We start from the raw sequence: 25,717 nt of genomic DNA on the forward strand, positions 1-25,717 counted from the left end.
TAGAGAGAGGAGGAAAGAGCGCCACGGCCCCGGAAGTCGAGTAAACTCGCTCTTTTCATTACCGGACGTGACGCATTTGCAGGAAAAGTTACCGACCGGCTGGTACTTGGAGAGGTAGGACTAGTTGTCTTCGCGGTGGGCCTTTTGGAGGGCAGTAATGGGCGTGGGGCCCGGGAAGAGAAGCCGACGCCCCTCTGTAGGCAGGGGCGATCAAGCGCGATGTGAGGGGAAGGGATGACGTCATTGGCGCAGTCAGGATGTCGTGATAGGAGCCTTTGCGCCGCGGAGCTCAGTGTTGGTGGGAAAATTGCCCGCAGGAGTGCGATGGAGTTGCGCCGTGGAGGCACAGGCCAGGCTGTTACTGCCCCGCCCGTGTGTCGGAGAGAGAGTGTAGATACGGTACTAGCCCACTCAGCAGGGCCGGAGAAGGAGCTCGCCCCTGTGCGGGGACAGCGTGGGGCTGTCTTCCTCGGTCTGTGGCTGTCGGGATGAGCTGGGGCCACAGATGCCAGGATTTTCCAGGCGGCTGTAACTTGAGGCACCCACACCCTGCCTCTCGGTGGAGTAACGATAATCACAGTAGTACTCAGAAGGATGGAGCCAGTTTGGCGTAAGGCATCAGGCCAGAAACCGGGAGACTCTGAATTCTAGTCCCGCCTTAGGCACGAAGCCAGCTGGGTGATCTTGAGTCAGTCGCTCTCCCTCACCCTAGGAAGGAGGCAATGGCAAACCACTTCCGAAAAACCTTGCCAAGAAAACCGCAGGGACTTGTCCAGGCAGTCACCAGGTGGCTTGAAGCCACCCCAAATAAATAAATGAATAAATTCAGAAGGACGTCCAGAGAAGGGGTCTATATAGAGAAAACAAGCATTCCAAAAATTGGACACCAGAGATTTCAGGAGTATATGCATCCTTATTCCACCACCACCACCACCCCACACACACACCTTGTTTCCCCTAAATATGGTCTGTGCCTAGCTCTGGATTTTTTCAGTAAAATGAAATGTGGGTACCCTCTGATATCTTTGCTGAATCAGACTCCAGAGTTGTTTGGCTATGTTGTATTGCCAGAATAGTTGCATTAGTTAAGATGTAAGCTGATGTTGTGAAGCAGATAAGAATCTTAGTAATTGTAGCTAGTAATTCTTAAGAGGCTTTTGGAGGCGGGATGTAAAATGTAAAGTCAGGCTCAACTCCTGGTTACTTCATGCACTTATTTGTGACCTTCAGTGATATTTTTCATTTAATTCAAAGGTTAAGTGAAAAGTATGTTTTTCAATTAATCATTATCTTTATATCAGTTGTTCACCAACACATAGCCATAAGCTATAATGATAAAATTAGAAATAATTTTATGTTTACATTATTGTTCATAGTTAAGTCTTACCAGCAATCAGATACCAACAAATTTTCCATGCTGCCATAATGTTATGTTATATGGTCAGAAAGTGCTAAGTTTTGCCAGGCTGTATAGGCCAATTTTACATTTCCTTACCATAGATAAGATCATTGTTTCTTGTAGTTATGATTCCTGACATTTTTTAATCTAAAGATTTCCTTTATGGAATTTAAATCCAGCAAATTGCTGGGTTAAATAGCTGTCACAGAAAAGGGGGTGTGGATTTATTCTCTGTAATGCTAGAGGATGAGAGTCAGTAACTGGAAGCTTTACAGAGAGAGACCTGAATTTGAAATAAGGAGGAATTTCCTGATGTAAAAGCTATTAAACAGAAAAACAGCCTCTCTTCTGAAATCATGTGGGCTCCATCGCTGGAAGTCTTCATTTGTTTGGGATGGTTTGAGGATTCCTGCCTGGGTAGAAGGTTAGATTAGAAGATCTCCAAGATACCAACCAATCCTATGTTTCTATGAAATTCAACATTTCAGAACTGTTTTAATATTGGAGTTTCATTTAAAAATAAAACTCTGCATACAATTCCCTGTTGTCAGAACAAAAATAATGGATATGTTTACATAGGAGTGTTCTGTATATGTAAGAGAACTTATAGACCTTTAAATCAGTGTGTCCTCCAGAGTCAGACTTGATTAATATTTGGATGGGAGACCACCAGAAATCCCAGGATAGAGGGCTAAACCAGGAAATAAGTATCCCACGTACAGTGTTGGGCAGATTGAAACTACTGAGCATGTCCCTTACTGCCTATAACAATATTTGTAGTATCCCTCCACTGTGGTATCATATTAAGCTATTCTGGATTTTGTTTCTCTGTGATCTTTTTAGACAGTAATAAATTGATAATACTTAGAAACTCTAGCCTAGGTTTCCTTCTATACTTTTATAATTCTAAAAATCTTGCACTGTGTCTGTTTATTCTTAAGTATGCAGATATGAATGAAATTGGGCATACTAGATATATGTACATATACTTGTTTGCTTTTCTCCTAGTATAAAGGCTAAATGTTGAAACTTAATGTTCAGTAATAACTGCTTATTACTGGGAAACCTCTTTTGGTCAAGAATCAATTGATTTTGGGTAGATAGTGTATATCAAGACTAAACTTTAACAGTCTGGGAATCAGTGAAATGAAATGTACTGAAATTCACATCAAAGGACCATCAGATTTTCTATTATGGACAAAAAAAGCCAAAAAAGAAATGGAGTAGCCATCTTTCAAAATAAAAGAGGATCAAAGTCAGTTTTTGAATGTTACCTAGAAAATGACCAAATGATTTCACTTTGAATTCAAGGAGAGAGAATCAGTATTATGGGAATCAAAGTCTGTGTTCCAATCACAGATGCAAGGGAAGCAGATTTTGAATTTGTAACACTTTGTTAACACAACACCAAGGAAAGGCTATCATATGAATTATAGGAGACTGGAATTCTAGCATAGCAATTGGAGTAACAGAAACAAAAAGTCCCTATGGGGTTTCCAGTCAGCCATAAACATAAATATTGTCTTTTCAGAAGTTCTGTTTTTAAAAATTTGCAGATATTAAGTGAATCTTTAACGCAAAAGTGGTCATAATCTCCTGGAGAAGAAGAAGAAGACAAGGTATGAATATTTGGAAGAAAACCAGAAAAAAATCTCCAAATCAATGAACTAGAGCCAGGCATTCTGAATGGGGGAGTTCAATGGGCCCTAGAAAAGATAGCTAACAATAAAACCTCAGGAGTTGATGAAATACCAGCAAAACTGTTTTATCTTACAAAATGATGTAATAGTGAAGGATGCAGTAAGCAGATATGGAAAACAGCATTGATCAAGGCACTGGGAAAGATCCTGATAGCAAAAAATGCTGAGGAATACTTGATAGTACAGACCACAACTTGTGGATAGCTTTTAATGTGGGTGTAAACAGTTCAGAATTAAGAAAGGAATATGCCACGGCTATATACTGTCTATTTATTTAACTTATACATGTGAAGTCAAGAATCATTGGAAAGATCAAAGGTAATAAAAAAGGTTAACAGAAGACATTAGGTATTATCTCTGATGGCACAAGCATATGCTTACAAGAACTCTAGAATGCAGTTACTGATAATCATGGCAGCATGATGTCCATATGGTCATGAAGAGTCAGAAGTCAGTGAACAATGACAAAATACTATATAAGATGTGTGGATTTTAAATTAGGTTTTAAAATAGACTGCATTTACTTTAGTGGAGAGTACATAAAAGCCTGTTTGTCATGCAAGGAAGTGGTTACTTTTGAAGGAGGTCACAGCATTGGGAATGGAAATTAGCCCTTTCTTCCCTTCTCAAGCTCTAGTCCTACCTCATATAGTGATTTTAGTGGTGGCTGGCTCAAGCATTGCTATATAAGCTCTTATCTAGGACTTGTTCCTAATTGGAGACAAAAAAAAATTACACTCTAGGCCATAAGAAAGAAAACATGCTTGATAAATGCTAAGGAGATTGCCTAGATGAAGGAAGAAGTCTGAGCATGAATCTGGTAGACTAGATAAGAATCCTGAAATGGTTATATTTGGCCTAGGGGTTGGAGGTTCCTCATGTTTTTGTGATACTTATGGATTTTTTTTCTTGGATATAGGACATTATGTCTTTTCATTTTTCCATCTCATCTTTAGTAGTTGTTTTATGTATAATAACTCCGTCATAAAAATGTAATATCCTTTTACCTCCAAAGTTCAGGAAAATGTTTGTTCTTTCTACAAATGGATTTGAATGAAAAGCCAAGGTGAGCAGTTTAATAGATAAAACATGAAAGGATTTAATTGCAAAATTCAATGACATTCAGAACTACTGCTGTGTATTATGCAAACTCTGTCCTGTAACTTAGGAGCATATGCAATTGCTACATGTAATTATCTCAAGCTTTTGAAAACTGGATATTTTCTCAGTTATAAATAAGGGACTAAATATCACCTCTGATAGATTCTATGATGTTTTACGAAAATAATATCAGTAAAAACTCTGGGGGAGAAGTTTATGAAATACTGATAGTTCTTAAAATTAGTAACTCCAGCATCATATGAGAAAAGGACTGACCCGCTGCTGAGAATATTGTCAGGAAAATGTCACTAGAGATGGTAGCATCAGAAATACTGGTTATTCTGCACAGAAATAGGCTTGAGGATAGATATCAGAAATTCAATGTTTCTTTTTAGCCCAGTAACTGAGAACTTTGGCCCCAATAGTTGCATCAACTTCTTCACGATTTTTAGAAATTGCCATCAGAATAGGTCAATTTGTGATATAGCACTGAAACAAGTCACTAATGTGTTCCATTAGACATTTTGTGGGAGAGTTAATATGGTTCCCCTGCTTTCTTTAAAGCAGATGCTGTAAAGAGATTATTGCACATTTCAGTGTGTACTACATTAGCCTTCCTTTCTGGAGCAGTGAAGTATTTTGCCAGAAAGTGCACTAAATGAGCATTGCAACTGTATGCTACTAATTTGGGGATTAATTCACTTTCTTTTAATATCTTCTTATTTTGCAAAATTCTTTTGATTTTTTGTTAGAGCTTTTATTGCTACCCGTAAATACTGATATGTGCATTTCCAGCTGTATCAATTGCTTCAGTAAGAAACACGTTGAATTTTTCTGTTGATACACCTCCACATTTGTGTAATCATTTTGATTACATAATTGTGATATTCCTCCACTCATCAGGACTCAAGAATAGGGTGTTCTTAATCATGCTAACCCGCTTTGCAAAGCACCTCTTTCAGATGCTTTGCACAGCCATATTAGTTTTTTTTTGTTTTGTTACAGTACATTGATGTTTATATAATATAATTAAAGATTATTGACATTCTATTATTTAGATAGCTTAGAGTATTGAAAATAGAGAAGAAAAAAAATAAGTATTCCATCAATATTAATTACAATTTAAAATGTCAATATTACAAGCATAAAATTATTTGGCTTTTTCATCCAAAGTTGAGTATAACCTTGAAAAAAACCACTGTGACTCACATCAAAGTATTTGTTGTATGATAACGGTTTTTTAAACCGATTACTTACTATTAAAGTCTCCACTGTTTTGTTACTTAGTATACATATATATTTTACATGTTAATGAAAGGAAAAATAAACAAAACAAATTTAAGAAGAATTTTTTAAAAAGTAGAGAAAAGGAAAACAAAAAAAGAACAATTGGGTTTCTGACTTTCCCCTTTTTATACATCTGCCAATTTGGAATTTTTGTAGACATTTAAGCCTCCTTAGAAGCCAGACTATAAGTGATTATATTTGCCATGATGTGTATTGTGTTGTATTTATGGGAACCATTCTTGCTTAAATTTAGTTAAACTTCTATTGTGTATATATACTGTTAGTTTTGACATCGCTGCATGCACTCCAAGTCCATGTTCCTAATAAGATATTGTCAGAACTGCATCCCTCTTCCAGTGTTAGATCTGGTTTCTCTTCAGATCATATAAATCTTTCCCCTTTTACTATTACAGTTATTTCAGAGTGAGATCAGTTACCAGGTCTGTTAACTTATCTTTCATTTCTATTTAGCAAATGATAAAATATAATTAAAAGCTATATTTGTATTATATTTTTTGAGCTGTGTTATTTTTTTCCTCAAAACATTTAAGGAATATGTTAACATTCTATGGAGTTGAGCAGGGGAGAAGTCATGGCAGATATACTGCCAAGGAAGCCCAGGCAGGGAAAATGGGGAAAGGCTTTGTTGTTAATGGAATTTGTTTTTTTTAATCCAACTCCAAGTCTGTTTTATTCCCCTGTTCTAGAACTATGCCAAAAAAATAGAAAGTTTTTTTTTTATCTAATACTTTCCCTGGAACACACTGTGCTGCCATCTCCTTTCTAAGAGGTGGTAGATCTTCCTATGGTAGTTGAGAAAAAGTGTCCAAAGCCGATTTATGCTTGCAAAATTGTGTCACAGAAAGTACTAATTGTGCAAGATGTTATTTCATACAGTGGGGCAAAAAAGTATTTAGTCAGCCACCAATTGTGCAAGTTCTCCCACTTAAAAAGATGAGAGAGGCCTGTAATTTTCATCATAGGTATACCTCAACTATGAGAGACAAAATGAGAAAAAAAATCCAGAAAATCACATTGTCTGATTTTTAAAGAATTTATTTGCAAATCATGGTGGAAAATAAGTATTTGGTCAATATCAAAAGTTCATCTCAATACTTTGTTATATATCCTTTGTTGGCAATGACAGAGGTCAAACGTTTTCTGTAAGTCTTCACAAGGTTTTCACACACTGTTGCTGGTATTTTGGCCCATTCCTCCATGCAGATCTCCTCTAGAGCAGTGATGTTTTGGGGCTGTCGCTGGGCAACACGGACTTTCAACTCCCTCCAAAGGTTTTCCATGGGGTTGAGATCTGGAGACTGGCTAGGCCACTCCAGGACCTTGAAATGCTTCTTACGAAGCCACTCCTTTGTTGCCCGGGCAGTGTGTTTGGGATCATTGTCATGCTGAAAGATCCAGCCACGTTTCATCTTCAATGCCCTTGCTGATGGAAGGAGGTGTTCACTCAAAATCTCACGATACATGGCCCCATTCATTCTTTCCTTTGCACGGATCAGTCGTCCTGGTCCCTTTGCAGAAAAACAGCCCCAAAGCATGATGTTTCCACCCCCATGCTTCACAGTAGGTATGGTGTTCTTTGGATGCAACTCAGCATTCTCTCTCCTCCAAACACAACGAGTTGAGTTTAGACCAAAACATTCTACTTTGGTTTCATCTGACCATATGACATTCTCCCAATCCCCTTCTGGATCATCCAAATGCTCTCTAGCAAACTTCAGACAGGCCCGGACATGTACTGGCTTAAGCAGGGGGACACATCTGGCACTGCAGGATTTGAGTCCCTGGCAGCGTAGTGTGTTACTGATGGTAGCCTTTGTTACTTTGGTCCCAGCTCTCTGCAGGTCATTCACTAGGTCCCCCCATGTGGTTCTGGGATTTTTGCTCACCGTTCTTGTGATCATTTTGACCCCACGGGGTGAGATCTTGCATGGAGTCCCAGATCGAGGGAGATTATCAGTGGTCTTATATGTCTTCCATTTTCTAATTATTGCTCCCACAGTTGATTTCTTCACACCAAGCTGCTTGCTTATTGCAGATTCAGTCTTCCCAGCCTGGTGCAGGTCTACAATTTTGTTTCTGGTGTCCTTCAACAGCTCTTTGGTCTTGGCCATAGTAGAGTTTGGAGTGTGACTGTTTGAGGTTGTGGACAGGTGTCTTTTATACTGATAACAAGGTCAAACAGGTGCCATTACTACAGGTTACGAGTGGAGGACAGAGGAGCCTCTTAAAGAAGTAGTTACAGGTCTGTGAGAGCCAGACATCTTGCTTGTTTGTAGGTGACCAAGTACTTATTTTCCACCATGATTTGCAAATAAATTCTTTAAAAATCAGACAATGTGATTTTCTGGATTTTTTTTCTCATTTTGTCTCTCATAGTTGAGGTATACCTATGATGAAAATTACAGGCCTCTCTCATCTTTTTAAGTGGGAGAACTTGCACAATTGGTGGCTGACTAAATACTTTTTTGCCCCACTGTATGTACATGTGTGTGTATGAGTATGTACATATCCTTTGATTTTTCAAACTGTATGTACATGTGTGTGTATGAGTATGTACATATCCTTTGATTTTTCTAAATTAAGACATTTTCTTGCTACTTTATTAAAATATGGAGTCACAGTCCAGACAATTTGGTGTGCTTTGGGCCATTGATTTCAGTGGATATAAATGTTCCTAATCCTGAGTTAAATTATGGACAGAAATTCCTTAATATTGATGAAATGATTGAATCTGTAGAACAGCTATATATTTTTTCAGTCATAAAGTTTCATATAACATACCTGAAAAAATCACAGAAATTTGCCAGATGTTTTAGGCTTCACTAACTTTAATAAGCTGTTCTGTTTGAAAACTCTATTTTATGATTGAAGCTTGTGGATTTTGCTTTACTAATGTAATTTTATAGTTCAATATATATTAGGAAAAGTGTAGGATTCAAAGACTGAGAAAATTCTGGAGGTGCTTCTCTCCATTATGGGGTATTAAGAATAAATAATCTTCAGTGAGAGAAAATGCTGCTAAACTTTGATTCTTCCACAAACAGAAGGAATTTTAGTTGGATTTTCCATGTACTTGCTTTTTAGGCATCTTCAAAGACAATGGTTGATGCATCAATCAATATCTTCTCTGGTGATCAACATAATGCGTATTGTTTCAGTGTTAACTTTCTTCAGTAGTTAAGTTCAACGAAAGAAGCACTTAATTTTAAGCTTCCATGAAGTTCAGCTGCTGCCTTTTGACTCTGGTTCTTAATATTAGTGTTTTTGCTCAAGAAAATGTTGCTTCCAACCTGACATTTACAGTGGGATCAAGGTCCCTGCCTCTCAACATATCACTTCTCCCTATCTTTCAAGCCTTGACAAAATCTCCTGTTCCTCAGGATATCATAGCAAAAGAAGGTAACTGTGCTTTCATTGAATGTAATTTGAACATTAGCCAGCAGGACACCATACTGTGGTACAACTCAAAAGGGCATCTTCTGGAGCAAGGTGGAAGAGGTAAGACACACCTGTCTGTCTAATGTTACAATAAGCTTGACTCACTATATAATTATCATTGAGGTTTTCTTCTTTGTCACATTCCATAAAAAGCATGACGAAAAAAATGTCAGATATGCCATCACAGAGCTTAAAGATACCTATATTAAAATGTAGTACACATCTCTCTTAAATTACAACATTGGGCAACTATTGTTTGCACAGTTAAGAATCCAGTTATATCTATTTAATCATCTTGTAATAAATAGGTCGTTCAGTCAAGTTGCTTTAACACTATAATCACTTGGAATTTGGGGATGAAAAGAACCTGGAGGCACATCTGTGAATGCCTTTCTGAACAGTAGCATTTTCTGAGACAGTCCCCTTTAAAGGACTGTTCATCCGAATTTTACAGCAACTACAAGGAAGATTGGATTTTCAGCAACAGAGTTGTGTCTGTAGAGAAAAACAAGTGGAAGAAACCCCAGTCAGATCCTGAATCTAGTTATTTGAACTCCATCTGTAGGAATTAAGGTTATATTGCATAGACAGAGTTTTCAAGACAATTAGAAGCTTAGACCAAAGTTGCTGCATTGATTTAATGTATCTTTTAAAGATCACTGTTTTGACTATTAATTGGACTCTGGATGAGAAAGTCCCTTTCTCTGAATTAGAAACTTTAATGCATGCAGGCATTAAAATGTTTTGTCCAACTGTCCACTTTCTGTTAGCAGCTGTTGTCTGCTCTTACTATCTGGAGGATTTAACTACAATTGCAGTGAAAATATTCATAATTAGATAATATTTTGATACGGATAAAAGGGAAAATAAATAGATAATATTAATCCAAAATAAAAGGGAATTGTAGAAAATCTGGTTTGGAATATTTAGTTCTTCCTGCTAAACTTCATGTGATTTATGTTTGTTGTAGAATATGAGGAACAACAGTTTTTAAAATTCAGAACAGCTCCAGCAATTAAAGACAGATTAGAATAAAAGAGTATTTAAAACCTATTTATAAATAATTAAACAGAAGTTGTGGGCATATATGTATTGAGAGATGGAACCACAAAAGAAATGGCCCCATCTCTTGTGCACGCTAACCTGAGAAAATATAAAAACATAATTTGATCCTACAACACTAACATTCCTTTCTATTTGTGTCTTTAGATGGAAGGCTGGTGATCTCTGACAATATCCTTAATATCACAAGTGTAATCTTTGGTGATCGGGGACGATATACTTGCATTGTCACAAATGAAAATGGCACTTCTTATTATTCAGTCACTCTCAGAGTTGTCTCCACATCTGGAGACATGGGCATTTATTACATGATTGTCTGCCTAGTTGCTTTTACTATCATCCTAATCCTGAATATTACACGTCTGTGCATGATGAGCAGCCATCTTCGTAAGACAGAGAAAGCCATCAATGAGTTCTTCAGGACTGAAGGGGCTGAGAAGCTACAGAAGGCGTTTGAAATAGCCAAACGCATTCCTATTATTACCTCTGCTAAAACTCTAGAGCTGGCCAAAGTCACCCAGTTTAAAACTATGGAATTTGCCCGGTACATTGAAGAACTTGCCAGGAGTATCCCTCTACCACCTCTAATCCTTAACTGCAGGGCCTTTATGGAAGAAATATTTGAAGCAGTCCATGTTGACGACCCTGATGAAGTTGGAGTTAAACAGACCCAGGCACTTGGTGCCCAAGGGGGACTCTATCCCTTAAACCCAGAAATAAAGCGCAGTAATTCACCAGCAGGAGATTCAGATGATGGTTCTGTGAATGACCATGGCAAAGAAATAGCTGTGGAGGTATCAGTCCATCTTCAGTCAGAAGCACAAAGCATTGATACTGTTTCTCACGATAGTGTCCCCTCCCTACCATCAGAGGATGGTCCTTGTGCTGAATCCAAGTAGAATAGCAAAGCTAGTTGAATGAGATTCCTCCTGATTTTTGAGAATGCTTTCAAAGAGAAAAGGGAAAATGCAACCACAGTCACAAATGCATGATCCCTGTTTGTTTTTTGTTTTAAATTTTGTTAGATAATTTGAAAATCAGCTTAGATGAAGTTATTTTAAAATTCTTATTAGGAGGAATGTTATAACTAGTCCTAGAAGTATTTTGCAACAGAAATCTTTTCTACCAATTGTTGATCATTTCCAGTTATAGTATTGAGTGGACAAACTTTTGATGGCTGGTGTAGTACAGTTTTTATTTTTGTGAGAGAAAGATTGCAGCAAATGGGGCACTGGTATCTTTCATATCATGAAAATAAGCAGAGACTTTATTACATTTTTTCCCAATTTTCAGTGTGCTAAGCCTAAAAAAGTTTCAGTGCACCTTACTTCTTTTGCTTGCCATTAGAAACTGTAAAATTAAGGCTGGTGGGTTGTCTGTTCTTGAGTTATAGCAAAATAATGCATTGATGTGAATTGTTTTTGTCATGTCAACCCAGAAACTTAAATTCTTGTATGTGCTCAGTTATTTTATTGATGGCACTATTCACAAATGTACAAGAAATTGTAATGTGGAAGATATTTTATTTAAAAAACCCTATAATGAGACTATGTGATTGTTGCAGTTGAAAACTATGTGAGAAACCTATGAAATACCCAGAGATTCAAAAGTCCGTATTTGTGTTCTTATGCAGTATTTGCATTAGAAAATAGGAACCCAGGTACAGCTTTTGCATTGCAGCCAAGGACAGACTACTTAAACTTTCTGCCAATTGCCAAGCATTTTAATAAATGATGCTTGTTTTCTTAGTGTTGTTCATAATGTCATCTTTTGAAATATTCTTTCATTTCTGGTATTGCAGTGATGAAATGACAGAGTCATCAGGTTCTCAGTGTTGCTATGATAGAAATGACAGCTTCAGTACTAGTGACTATTTTGAAGTGTCTGCAGTAACCTCATTTATAACGTCAGTCTTTTTTTCTCAGGTAATATGTTCTTAATTATTATCATTAATGTTAAGTGGCCAATGTTGAGGGCAATGTCATTTGATAGCAGTTATAAGTGTTTAATGAAAAGCACCCAGGGGAAACTGTCAACTTGAGTAGATGGTAATTTGGGACAAAAAGATGCACAGTTAGAAAAGTAGGTTGAGAATTGCTATCTGTATGTAACATCTGACCTGGCCCTTGTGAAAAATGTGATAAATCCTCAAAGGGCAACATGATACCACAATGAGCAACTTTTCTCTAATACTGATGTTTGGCTGAAGCCGCGTGTTCAACAGTGGTGTAATTAATTGCCTACTGCTTCAGACTACACATGTGGAATAATACAGTTAAATCTCGCCTTAAAAAAAACAGGCACCCACCTTGTGAATTCAAAATTAAACTGTGAGGGTCTAGTTTGGTCAGTTGTTGACTGTTGTTCCCCCCACAAACCGTTGCATGAATCTTTTAACCTTTCCAGAAAAGCTTATTACGTATCTGAAGTAGTGCAATTCATTTTATCATCACCTCCTACTGTATGCAGGTCTGTCTGTATGCTATGAGGTCACATTTACTAATGAAATAAGATTGTTACTTTCTCTTGCAGCCATCTGAATTGGCCCAGTTCATATAAAGTAATGTTGGGGGGCGGGGTGAGCTCTAAAACATCTGTTTAGTTTCCTTCCTTCCTTCTTGGAAAAAAAATGTGACAAGCCAAACATATAGGTGACCCATAATCCAGAAAGTTAAGATAGTGTAAGTCTAAATTTGTGATAGATGTGAAATCCCTCTTGCTCTAGCAAATGTTGAAGAAACGTGATTTTTAAAGGAATCTATCATTAAGTTTATAGCAGAAGTGGTTGGCAAGCTGTAATAGTAATGACACCTAGGAAATTGGAGTTGTTGGCAGTAACACTCATCTGTTTAATAGATTGTTTAAGAAAACAATATTCATCTCACAATATTTAGCTTAATTTTCTTAATGTTTGTTTCTGTTTCTGAAGCAAAACAGATTGTGCAGGCATTAGCTTGGCAGGGGGATGTATTTGTAAATGCAGGATGATATTTCTATGTATCCTTCTGTAAATCATTTTTACATATAACCTAGAAAAGCAGAGGACCCTGATTTGCATCACTTTGTTTAGTGAAACAAAGGCAAGACAGAGACAAACGATCAATTTAGATGGATTAGGTGTAAAAATCGTGCATGGTGAATATTGTGGAGTGTGGATAGTTTTTTTTTAAACAGAGATCTTTATCAAATATTGCTGTAGTGTTATGAACATATTTGGATAAAATATTGCTTGTGGTGTGTACTTGTTTGAAAAATTGATGTAAGCTTATGAAAAAATGATGTAAGACTTCTCAAATGGCCAAGAGATTTTCATCTCTGTGAATAATCAAGAGATTATGGCAAGAGCCCAGCCATAAAGCTATTATTATGGAACATCCATTGGAAGTTCAATTCTGCCTGTGCACAATTGGGGGCGGGGAGGGGAGGGTATGAACTAATTTATGTTATCAGACATGAGGTGGTCTTCTTGTTTCTTCAGCTCTAGTGTTTTGTAAAAGATATTAGAAAACCTACTCTGCTCACCAAAATATGGTTTCAGCATCACATTTGTAGTTTGGGAGTTGTCACATCAGTTTCTGTAACAGAATAAGATTTCATACTTTTATATAAAAGTAATATGGTGCTTTTTTCCAATATAATAAAATCTACTATTAAATGCCTGAATTGTGTTTCTGGTTTTACATATTTGTAAATTGCTGTATTTGCCCATATGGTATTTTAATGCCTTAAAGCCTTGTGTTCATTTATTTTATGTATACAAGTAGTTGTAGGCTTCTGCAATTTTTGCCAATTGGTCTTCTGTAATGTATGCATTCTCATTCATGTTATCGCTTTTTGATTTTCTACCTGGTTACATAGAGAATAATATGAAGAGAATCCATGGCATATAAATCTGCTTTTGAAATATTAAACGTATATATGATAATAGAGATTTAAAGTACATAAAGTGATGAACAAATAGCTTGTCTGAATTTTAATTAAAACAATAGAGAAGTCTCCCAGTATCAAAAGAGCTGCAAAAATAGAAACTATAGCAGCACCAACATTCTGATTCATCTAGTATTCCAATATCATCATACAGCGTTCCTCTGTCTGATATCTTCCAGACATATTGAACTAAAGTTTCAATTATAACTGTGCAGAAAGTCATTGTATGATCTCCCTCTCAGGGATCACAGCAAAATCTCAAGTCGCTACTCTGCTTCTCTGCCTTAAACCTCCCTTTCATTTTCACACTTCTTACATAATACTCCTATGCTGAGTCTGAATATTGATCACTGATGAGCACACAGTTGCCTCCTTGTCTTCTTATTCCAGTTTTGAAAGCCATTGCAGTTCTATGCATTGGGCAGCCTCTCCATAAGTTCTCAGGTGAAATCTTTCATGGGTTCTTTCTTCAAGACTTATTTCTTTAGCAAAATCTTGCCTTGCTTTACCCTATCTCCATTACTTTTTCATTCATAATACTTAGCCCTCAGCTTAAATTTGCTAAGTACTACATAATATTTAGAAAGATCCTAGTTATTCCCAGTTCCTAATATTCCCAATTCCTAAAACAAGATGCAGCACAATCAGCAATAAGAGGAAGGTAGTTCAGTGAAGGAATCTTTATCAAAATAAATAAATACTTTTGGATAAGCCGACCCTCAAATTTTTAACCAAAATACCATGAAAAATGTGCACCTGCAGATAAGCTGATCCTCGAAGTTTATATACATTTTAATTTTCACAATTGACTTAGCTGCAAGTGGCACATTTTTCATGGTATTTTGTTTAAAAATTTGAGGATTGGCTTATCCAAGGATGGGCTTATCCACAAGTATATATGGGTACTTTAAAAAAGTGTTACCGTATCTGCTTTCATTCTATTCACACTGTTTGATCATCTAATGCAGTCCAAAAGGGGACAATTAGATAATAGTTGACGCTTCTAAACAAGCCCGTGGAAGGAATGTAATACTAATAACACTAATAATAGGGAAGATTCACAACTCATGCATAATAGCAAAATGAAAAGAAAATTAGGTGGGCTTAGCAACATTAAACACATAACCCCATTAAAAACAAGAAAAATATCTCTGTAAAGCATTCATGTATATCTTTTGTTGGATATTTGCACATTATATATTGGAAGAGTCTTAAGTATTTGGATTACATTGATTTTTGTGGGGCTTACATTTAGCTACACTAGACTGAATCACCCATTACATTATAAAGAGTCAATGTAGAGTCATGCAGCCTTATGCTTTTCTAAAGTAAAATGTGATGGACCTTTACTGACTTATTTATTACAAATGGTAATCGTCATATATTCATTTTCAGTTCTGCTTTCCTTAAATGTAAGATTTTTCTCATTGTAATTATATGCATTTAACACTAGAGGCAGCTGTTGTTTTGAAGAACATGAAGACAATGTCAAGCCAGAAGGTATCTATTTGAAAAAGCTAGCAACCTTGAACTATTTCACTTAACTGGGCAAATAAACATTCAAGTCTACTATATGTTCAAAAGATTACGATTTGGGCTTAGATTGGTTGACTTACTTTTCATTATAGTTTGTAATGGACCTTATTTCTTGGATTTTTTAGTATTTGTAAAACGATTCTGTAAAAATAGGGTGTAGAGGAAAGAGATGTTACAATCTAACTGAAAAGCAGAGTAAAGCAGTTTGTTCAGGAACAACTGTGATTAAATTTTAAAAGTAATATTCTTCCTCTTAGCAGATGGTGATGATGATAAAGGGCGGGGGGGGGGGAGAACATATACCACAAATGCCAATCTGAACTCTTCAGAGGAAAGGCTTGAGATATTCAAGTGCCATAGCTCCTTTGGATTAAAGGTTTAAAATTATGATTCCTATGAACAGACAGGTCTAAGTTTAGAATGCCTTCCATGGGTCCCCTCTTATGCAGGCATAGGCTTACCACAGCTATACAAAGCTGTACTACACTCTGTATTGGAAGCTCTGATAGTTACATTCAATATGACTTTAGCCTGTCAATTTGGTCTATACAAAAGCGGTTTGCAGCACATCCCAGGTGATATGCATGGAGTTTTCGACAGCTCCATTTCATCTACAGCTGGAAAATGAAATGGAGATGGCAGAAGACAGGCAAAGTCACCATCATAGAGGAGGGCTGTTAGTGAATGATGGTGCACATAAGTAGACATCTACTGTTAGAATGATACATATCCTGAACTATAGGGATTAAGTTCACTATAGTCTTGTTCAGAGACCTAGCAGTAGCAAAAGAGTGGCAATATTGGTAGACCTCTCCTATGTGGAAATGTCTTCCCCAACTTGGTGCTCTCTAAATGTATTGAAATATAAGTCCTATTATTCACAGCTACTATAGCTAATGGCCATGTTGGCTAAGAATGATCAGACTGAATTATGGATAATTGGTGTGATTATCAGGTGGGGAATTTAGGGTCTATGGACATGAATAGTGGGAAATTAGCAATTCTTGACATCTTCATACTGCAGCACTGACTTTGGCAATCTACCTGCTTCTTTTGCCCTCTTATATTTCAAGAGGCTTAGGGCTTGAGACTGCCCTCAAAGAAAAGGCAACTTCTAAACTCCATCATACATAAATAGGCTGAAGGCAGCAGCACTGGACTTACTTCAAAAAGTAAAAGTAATTATTGTTTTGGGCTTGTTTGCTAGCCTTCCCTCCCCTTCCTCCCTCCCTCCTTTCTTCCATTTGTGCAGCATTTCAGGTGTGAGTAAAACTGCTGGCATATATAAAATAGCAACTACAAAGGCCATAAAAGCTAAAAAGAGAGAAATGCCTGAAGAACACCTGCTGATGTCAAGAGTGAGACAGGCATGGAATATAAAGGGATGCAGAACAGTCAGCCATTCTGAAAGCACAATAGGAACACAGAAGTTTTGAAAGTATTAAAAGGCCTTGGATTTAATCAGCCATCCATGCAAGATATCACAGAGAAATAGCAGTGCTTCAGATCTGTAATTGGATCTGCAGTATCATGGTAAGCCAGTTGAATAACTCAACAACCACATAATTTCAGCACTGCTGCCTAAGAGCAACTGAACTAACATATTAGCTCAACATTTGTTTGTTTGCTTGCTTGCATATAATGGCCCCTTGATTCCTATTAAAATCTTGGCTTCCAGTTCTAGGCAATGTATTTTCCTCTGTGTGAGACTCTGGCCAAACTGTCCTTGTGCAGTGAGTGGGATTTGCAAAACGTTAAGATGAATATGTTCTCTTTGGCTGTGATCCTCTGCCCAGTCGTGTGCTCTTATAGTCATCTATTTCAGTAGCCATTAAGCATGCATAAATATGGGCATCTGAACCAGAAATTAATTATGTCACTTCGTACCTGATGCAGAGGGAAATCTAGAACTGTCACTTCAGTAGGAAGCTGCAGCTAGTCATGGCTCTCAGTAAGCATGCCTGAATGATATACATATTTGCTGTTTTCATATTTTCAGGTGCCAGCCTAAATAAGGAGCAATCAGACTTGTGACCAGAACACTTTTTAAAAAGCTAAACTCAAACATTTCTTTTGTGGAAAAAGGAAAAACTAGAAACCACTTTTGGTCTATAACTATTTCTTCCCTTCCTCTCTCTTCCCTCCCCCTTTTATCACTTGCTAGAGCATCACATATATTTCAGGATGATGATTAGATTATTGATGGTCCATGACAATTTCACATCCTGTCTCCATTTCTTATGAATTGGCACATTTCTTTTAAAAATCACAGGAATTCAAATATGTGCCCTTTGAAATTGCTTTTCTCATTTCTCTCCAATGGCATGTAGATTACTGCAGTGATTTTCAACATGGGCTCCTCCTCCCCACTCCCCCACCCCCATCCCATAGTCACAAGATAATGGATGGGAGGTATACATGAGTGGGCTTTTCTGGCAAATCAGCTCAAGGGAACTTACCCAGTTTGACGCAAAAATATGATGAATTCAAAGCAATGTTTCCAGAGCCCTGATTGAAGCCTGAGTGTTTGTGTTACTGTTTTTTTTAGTTTGCCTTTGTCTTTCAAAGGAGAAGTATGCAAACCTCTGACCATCTGATCTGTTTCTCTCTCTGCAGAAGGAATTACAAACTGAGGGAAAGGGAGGAAGGGCTGTGAAACTGCAGTGAGAGTGGAATTGCAAGAATGGGGGAGAGGTTTAAAAGCATCAAGCACCAGGTTAGAAATGAGAGAGAGTGCTCAGTGTAGCTGCATTGGGAGAGAGTGCCAAAAACAATTTACAGCCTGCCTGTGTTTTGCAAACAGCAGGAATTTAAGAGCAGTTTAAGAGAAGCTGACTTAAGCCAAGGAACAGTGTTATGTCTGATGCCCAGATTTAAAAAAATATTCCTGACTTTGGCAAGTAAAAATAATTGCACACCATAAAGAAAGGGGGGACTTTATGCTACGTGAATGGAACAGTGTTCTGGCTTCTAACTGCTGTGCAAAAATAACCAAGCTCCTATTTAAGAAGTATGTTTGAAATGTGATTTCTTTGTTTTTTTTCCCCAGTGAAATAGTTTTATTTTATAACATTATAAGACTTTAGTGAGACCCAGTTTGGTGTAGTCCTTGAAGGCACCAATCTAGAAACCAGATGACTATGAGTTCTAGTCCTGCCTTAGGCACAAAGCCAGCTGGGTGACTTTGGGCCAGTTATTTCTCTCTGCCCTAAGAAGAAAGAAATGGCAAACCACTTCTAAAAATGTTGCCAAGAAAACTCTGGACTTGTCCAGCCAGTTGTTAGGAATTACGACTGACTTGAAGGCACCCCCCCCCGAAAATTCTAGCATTGCTTTATTTGGAGAAATAGATTAAAATGTAATTAATAAAAATAAGTGGTATATTTACTTGTTGCCCAGCCCTAATGCTAATGAAATTATTATTAGTTTTATGGTGGAGGGGGAATTACACAAATTCACAAGTTTGAGAACCCCTGGATTAATGTATTTTGTCCTAAAATATATAGTACTTTAAATTAACTGCATTGCAAAATTTGGAGGGGTTGAAAAATAGTTTTCTTAAAACCTAAATTTGGAATTTGTCGATTATCCAGTTACTACTGGAACTGAAAAAGCTTATTTCATTAAGCAGGCCTACACTTAGACCCATGTTTGTGTGATTCCTTATCCAGGTAAGGTTATATGAGCAGAAATCCTTCCTTGGAAGTTGTAGATTAACGGGTGGCTCTCATCAAATTGTGAGTGCAAAGGATTACTGGAACCTTTAGGAATGTTGCAGAAATGGCCAATGAAAGAGCCAGAGCAAAACATAAAAACAGAGCCCTAGATACCTATCACTAAAGTTGTGGTCTCCCTTGGGAGGAGTGGGGTTTCTGTCACTGGAAGAGATGGCCAGGAGAAGAACAATAGGGGGTTCTGAAAGAAAATACCAATCTCTCTCTCCTATCTTACTCAGTTAGATAGCCTGACCATCTTTCGTAGAGACCTGGAAATAGTCCTGCAGTCATGTGAAAGAGGCAATTACTATACTTTGGGTTTGAGCAAATTTCTCCCCAAACGGGGTTCCCTATATAAAATATTTATTCAAATATAGAAAGAGAAGTGAATTCTTCCATGCATTGCATAACTGACCCAAAGCTGGTGCCATTCCTGCCTTATAGTATCAATTTCTTTGTAGTCACAGATATGAGCATTATCCATTCCTATTGTCCTCTTAACTCCCAAACTATTGGCATAGAGCTTGTCAGCATCTATAAAGATCAATGAGTCTTCCAGAATAATATAATCACCTGAAATGATTTCAGCTCCAAAGGAACCCACAATAGCACATGATCACATCATATGATCCAGTCAACTTCATTGCAGCGATGTAGTTAGAGCAAAATATCCCCAGCATTTAACTGAGCCCTCCATGAAAAGGCACATAGATACTCAATATTCATGCAATAATATTTTGCTGAATGCATCCAAATTTGGAATCGATAGAAATGTGAATATAAATGCCAACATGTCTTCTAGTGACATATATCTACTGGAACCTAATTCCTTATTCCATGTTGTCCTATATTTGAACATCTAATTTAGAGCATTCAACAACTGTTTCCAATGAATTATTACACATAATTTTTATTCCACTGATATTCCTGTATGTTTTTTTTCCTAATTATTTTAACTGCACTGTATTTTATCTTTGCATGGAACTGCTTCTACTTCATGCCAATTTGGAAATCATCATACTAAAATGTTTACAATAAATGAATCAGTGAATATTTGTCATTTATTTCATGCATGGCTATTTTGGGAGAAAAATGAACCCTCATCGCAATCCAAATTGTATTTGCTAGAGTGTAAACTGTATTGAATTCAATAGGGCTTAATTTGGAATAAATAACCCTAGGGTTACATTACACATTTGTTCTCTGGGTACAACCCTTATTTTACTGAAAATGCTCAAAGTAGCCTGGCCAGATTCAGAATCTCTTTTTTCCCCCCTGACCTTAATTTCCACTTTAATATAAAATGTGTAATTGATAGGATAAACCAAGTAGGATAGATTACTTCTTTGCTCACGGTAGCTTTTAAATAACAGGAAGCTGCTGTTAATTCTCTAATTATTTCATAGCTATAGGCATTTGCATTGCCTTCTTTTAGACATTTCCTCTTGATTCATCTGACATTAAGCACTTGCCTTACAGTAAAAGGAGTGAAGAAATCCAATTTAGACCCACTTACGGAATTTGATTTCAAGAACACCACAGCATAAATAGATGAACATTCATCAAGCTGAGTGAAACATATTGATGTAGGAAATTAAAACTCAAGTGTTTGATTTCTTATGATGCCTTCCTCCATGCAAAATGTGAATTGGGGATCAACACTGATATTTACTTAAATAATATGCAGCTGATGGCATTTAGGAAAAAAACATGCCCTTCAATTTCCCTTACTTTTGTTCTTTTTCACTATAAACTGAAAAAATGTGTGTGGTCCTAAGGACATCAACATGAATTTTTCACTTCCTCCTCCTCCTAGCACAATCTCAGAAAGGTCTTTTGGTGGGGGTGGGGAAGGTCAGGATGTTGTTCATTATAAATCTGTAGCTCTTCCCATAAAAGCACCAGATGCAGCTAATCATTAGAGGACATCCAGAGCTCTTACTTCAGACTTAACCTTCCCCAGCATCCCCTCTATATCCCTGACCTAACAATACTGTCTTCCGCATTAACATGGGACTATAATTTACCAATAGACCTACAAGCATAATCTAGCATCCCACATACATCTTTGTGTCAATCAGCCTGGCAAAGCTTGGTCCGAGAGGACTTGGACTTCATTTCCCATAATTTCCAACCAGCATGGCTGAAGGAAGGAACAAGATTGGGCAATAAGGATTTAATAAATTGCTCATGTTCCTTCCTATTTTTATTCAATTTATTTATTGTATACCCAATGCTTATTATATAATGAAGTGGATCAGCACCACAAATTCAAAAGATTTATGCTCTGTCCTAAGTCCCTAGAATGCCACCTGGGATGACAGCAGATCTCCAACACTTTTTGGTAAGGAGGGGCAACTGCCAAACTTCCTGCTCCGTATTATTTTTTAAAGATGCTTTTAATTTAAAAAACAAATGGAAAGCTAATAGCTACAAAGTAAAGCACGTGCCTCAGTTATAACTTGTGTTCCAAACAATGCCTGGATGCTAGAGGCATTCTTAGGAAGTAGAAGAGCACTCTAATGCATTGTTTGACTAGTGGAATTGGCCATACCCATCATGGCAACCATTTTGTGAATGGGCTGGTAACATGATCTCAGCATTCCAAATGTCTCCACTGGCCCAGAAAGGTTGAGGACTCAGGCTTCATGAATCAATTGTGCTATTATTTGCCTAATGAAATGTATTATCCATCCTCCTCCCACCCCATAAATTATTTATCAGAAACTAATCACTGTTATTGCTATGTTTTCCAATATTGAGGTTGTGTTGGGCCTTTATTCCAGTTTTATATATTTGCATTTTATTTTTGAGGATAAGTTCAGCATAAAAATATTTAAAAGCTGAATGCAGAGCTATATGCTCAAGCTGGAAGGCATGTGAATGAAAAGTTTCTCTTTAAGGGGCCCTCAAGGTGGGGTTCATCAAAGTATTCTTCAGAGAGGTGCTGAGCCAGCGGGGTATGATATGGGATGGCAAAATAAAAACAGCTCTGCCTTTCTAAGCCCCATCACAGTGCTGAAGTTAGCTCTTTACAGCAAAAATGAAGATTCAGTTATGAGAAAAACAGTCTACTGTGCAAACTGTCAAGAATGCAGACACATATACTTATGTCGCTTTAAGCATCAAGAGATCACAGCAATACACTGAATATTATGGGATAACTCCCCATTTCTAGCACTTGAATATCAGCTATTTAGAGCTATGTCACTGCTCCATCAACATGTCAAAAATTTTCCAAGCCTTTGCTAGAAATACAGATATGGAATGAGGAAACTGAGGGGATCATAAATCAGTCTGATTTAAATGAGTCGGGATGAAGAGAGACTATTCAGGAAGGATTATTGTTTCTAGGCACAGATAATGATATCAAGACATTTGAACTGGAGGCCAGAATATAGCTGAACTGGAAGAGGTGGCTTGAGCAGAACCATTATTTAATCCAAGAACAGCTGATAAGAAAGCCATCTGATTTTGAGCTGGAATAATCTGGAATGCTGCTGAGCCGCAGAAGTGGACACATACATGAGTTAACTGCCAGAAGTGGAATTTGAGACACAAACTTAGTGGCGGAGGGAGGGGAGACTTCCTGAAATTAGGTGAAACAGAAAGCTGGAATAGAGGAGGGCCAAGAGAAATGTTAGCTATAAAAGCTTTACCAACCTCAGTCAAGCTGCATGAATTCAATTATCATAAATCAGTGTCCCTTAAAGATAGTGTTATCCATTTACCTTGACATCTGGATTGATTTATGACTTATGTTCTGAATTTAGGTCTTGATTCCCATTTTCTCTTAATCTATTCATTTAGTCTTCTGACTTTGACCTTCAAACAGAACTTCTGACTACTGTGTGCCCTTTCTGCATTTGTTGTGAAACTTAATCTCCATGTAGAATAGAGTCAATCCTTCCTTCTCATCCATGTTTAACAGACAAAGGACAAATGCAAAACACATTATTTTTCTGTTAGCAATCTTCTATAGATTAGACTGGTCCAGCTACCAATGAAATCATCACAAAACATCCAAAGTAGGTAATCTATTTCAGAGTAGTGTCATCTTCGACCATGAGATTTTATATCACATGCCATCTGGAACTGCTATAATGTTGGAGAAGTTTTCTGAGGAACAAGTGTTTCTCATCATTACATTCTATGAGCACTGAAGAAGGAATTTGCCAGCACTTGCCACCAGATGTCTAGAGTTCACAAGCCGGAGCTTTTCTAGCAATCAGAAGCACAAAGGACTAGACTAACTGAAATACACAATAGAGTTTGAATCAAATTAGTTCAGCACCTGGTGAAGGATTATTTGAGAGTTTCCCAAGATAGAGAGTATGATATCCTGAGGTTTGCATAGAGCTTTTTAAAAAACAAAAGCATATTGGTTCAGAACATACCAATATAACTTTCTTAACAGAAAAGTAATATAATATAATCATAGAGTTTGAAGGGGCCATTAAGCCAAGTCCAACACCCTCCTGTCAGTGCAGGTGTATAGGAAGTTGTTGTAATTAATAGAGGACTTCACAAGCACAATTCTGCTCAAGCCACAACGAAGAAGCCAAATATTTACATACCTAAATGACTGAGCCCTAGAACAACTAGGGTTGGAGCCAAAGTGATGGAAGGCAACCCTAAATTTAATCCTACATGGTGACTATCAGTGTGAGATGAAAGTGATGTGGAACCAGCAGAAATAGTAGCCATAATGTTATTCCATATAGCATACATGTAAGTGGAAAACAGAAGCAGGATTCAACACAGGGCTACAAAAGGAGAAATTTCTTCAAAAGGAGGGGGCTGGTGAAAAAGAGACTGAAAAGAGGGCCAAGTCTCTCCATAATGACTGGAGATTCTTTAAAACCTCAATTATGGGAGGGGGGGCGGGGGGGAGAGGGAGAGTGGGTAGCCACTTGTAAAAATGGCACACTGAGCCATTTGCTCTCTTCCTGAACCAGCTCTTTCAATAATTTTAGCCATTGGATCTGGGCGGAATCCTGCTAAGTGATAAGGCTAAATAAGAAAGATATCTTTAAAAGGAACTTCACAAAGAAGCAGAGGAATTAAAGCTTATATAGACAAACTAATACAGCAGAAACGGCACTTCCTATCTCGAGAGGGTGCTCAAAAATTATACACAGTCCTGGAAAGAGTTTGGATTTTGATTCAATGAAAGATATGCTTAAGCAACTTAAGGAAAGCTGAAAAAGTCAGCTAAGGAGATATGAAAGGATTTGGTGGGTAAGTTTGAACAAATTAATAAACAACTGAAAGGAATGTCTTATCAAATATCAGAGGTCACTCAGATGGCTGGTAAAGCATTTGACACTGCTATGAAAAATGAGCTTGATATTGGAAAACTTCCCCCCAAAATTACAGCCATTAGATTAGATTTGATAGATGTCCAGGACCAGAATAGAAGAAATAATTTGAGACTTAAAGGCATCAGAGAAAATGCAGAAAAGACTGATTTAAATGGATAACTTATCTCCAAAATTAATGCCCTTTGCTAGACTTTCAACTTTCAGAGAAAGATGTGCAACATGCCCATAGGGTTTTTCCCCTCGAGGCTCACCCAAATGCATATGCAAAGAGATGAAATAATAAAGTTTGCAAATACCCACGTGAGAAACAAAAATGGGCAAAGAGCTCATGACCTGGAAGGGATAAAGTGGAACAGAGATACAATGCTGTTTTTTTTTTTAATGTACAGTATTAGCCCTGTTAAGTTACAGAGAAAGAAAGCATTTAAACTCCTTAACAAAAAAATTATTAAAAAACAGAATACTGCTTGAGTGACTAACAGAAGACAACCCTGGACATCTAGAATAGATGGGGGAGATGGGTGGCATATAAATTAAATAAATAAATACGTAGGTACGTACGTACGTACATACATACATAGAATATTGGTGTAACTCTCCAAGAAGAAAATAAGTAAAAAGAACATTTTGTAGTCTGGGGAAATACAAGAAGATTCAGTGTTACAGAATAAATTATTGTTTCTTTGAATGTCAGAGGTTGGGATAAAAAAAGATTAAATTTATTTAAGATCTCTCAACTCCTCTGTGATTATATTATAGGAAACATATGTTAGAAAGGATCAAGGACAAATAGTTTGGAAGATAATTTTTTGCAGAAGGCACTGATAAGTCAAGAGATCTGATCATTTTATTCAAGGCTAATATAAGCTAAGATTGAAAAGATTCCGAAAGATAGATTTATTTTTATTAAAGAGAAGTTTTTAATAAAAATATAACATTATAAATGTACTAAACCAGAATTGAAAGAATTAAATAAAAAGATCTGAGTAAACTTGGCTGGGAAAATTTGATTCTAAAGGATTATTTAAATAGTGATGCAGGTATACCTGGGAATTAAACAGTTTTTCATAAAATTGGAAGGCAACTTTTAGTATTTAAGAAGCTGTAAAATTTATGCAAATGTATGGACTCATCGGTATTTGGGGAACGATGAATCCCTTAATGAAAGGATTTACATATTAATATCATTCAAGGATAGTTTATATT

The 25,717-nt window shown here is 37.1% G+C and overlaps 1 protein-coding gene across 2 annotated transcripts; it reads left to right on the top strand.

The window, feature by feature from the left end:
• The first annotated feature begins 68 nt into the window (after nt 1-68).
• On the top strand, nt 69-14,592 carry MFAP3 (microfibril associated protein 3). Of its 2 annotated transcripts, none has more exons than XM_007434498.4 (3): nt 69-114; nt 8,593-9,006; nt 10,156-14,592. In XM_007434498.4, exons 2-3 carry the CDS (start codon nt 8,724-8,726, stop codon nt 10,905-10,907), a joined length of 1,035 nt encoding a protein of 344 aa, XP_007434560.1. In that variant the 5' UTR covers nt 69-114; nt 8,593-8,723; the 3' UTR covers nt 10,908-14,592. The 2 variants fall into 2 exon arrangements, with proteins under 2 accessions (XP_007434560.1, XP_025026472.1); XM_025170704.2 differs by lacking the exon at nt 69-114 and adding an exon at nt 2,956-3,018.
• The last annotated feature ends 11,125 nt before the right edge of the window (nt 14,593-25,717 follow it).

This window comes from Python bivittatus, unplaced genomic scaffold, assembly GCF_059951505.1.
Source record: "Python bivittatus isolate LINGU-HERP-01145 unplaced genomic scaffold, Pbiv_v1 ctg000080_np1212, whole genome shotgun sequence".
NCBI classification, from domain to species: Eukaryota; Metazoa; Chordata; class Lepidosauria; order Squamata; family Pythonidae; genus Python; species Python bivittatus.

Bases quoted from the DNA above. Each gene is read 5' to 3' on its own strand.
- MFAP3 (XM_007434498.4), top strand. From the start codon at position 8,724: ATGAAGTTCAGCTGCTGCCTTTTGACTCTGGTTCTTAATATTAGTGTT. The intron at 9,007-10,155 runs GTAAGACACACC...TTGTGTCTTTAG, and splicing joins TCTGGAGCAAGGTGGAAGAG to ATGGAAGGCTGGTGATCTCT.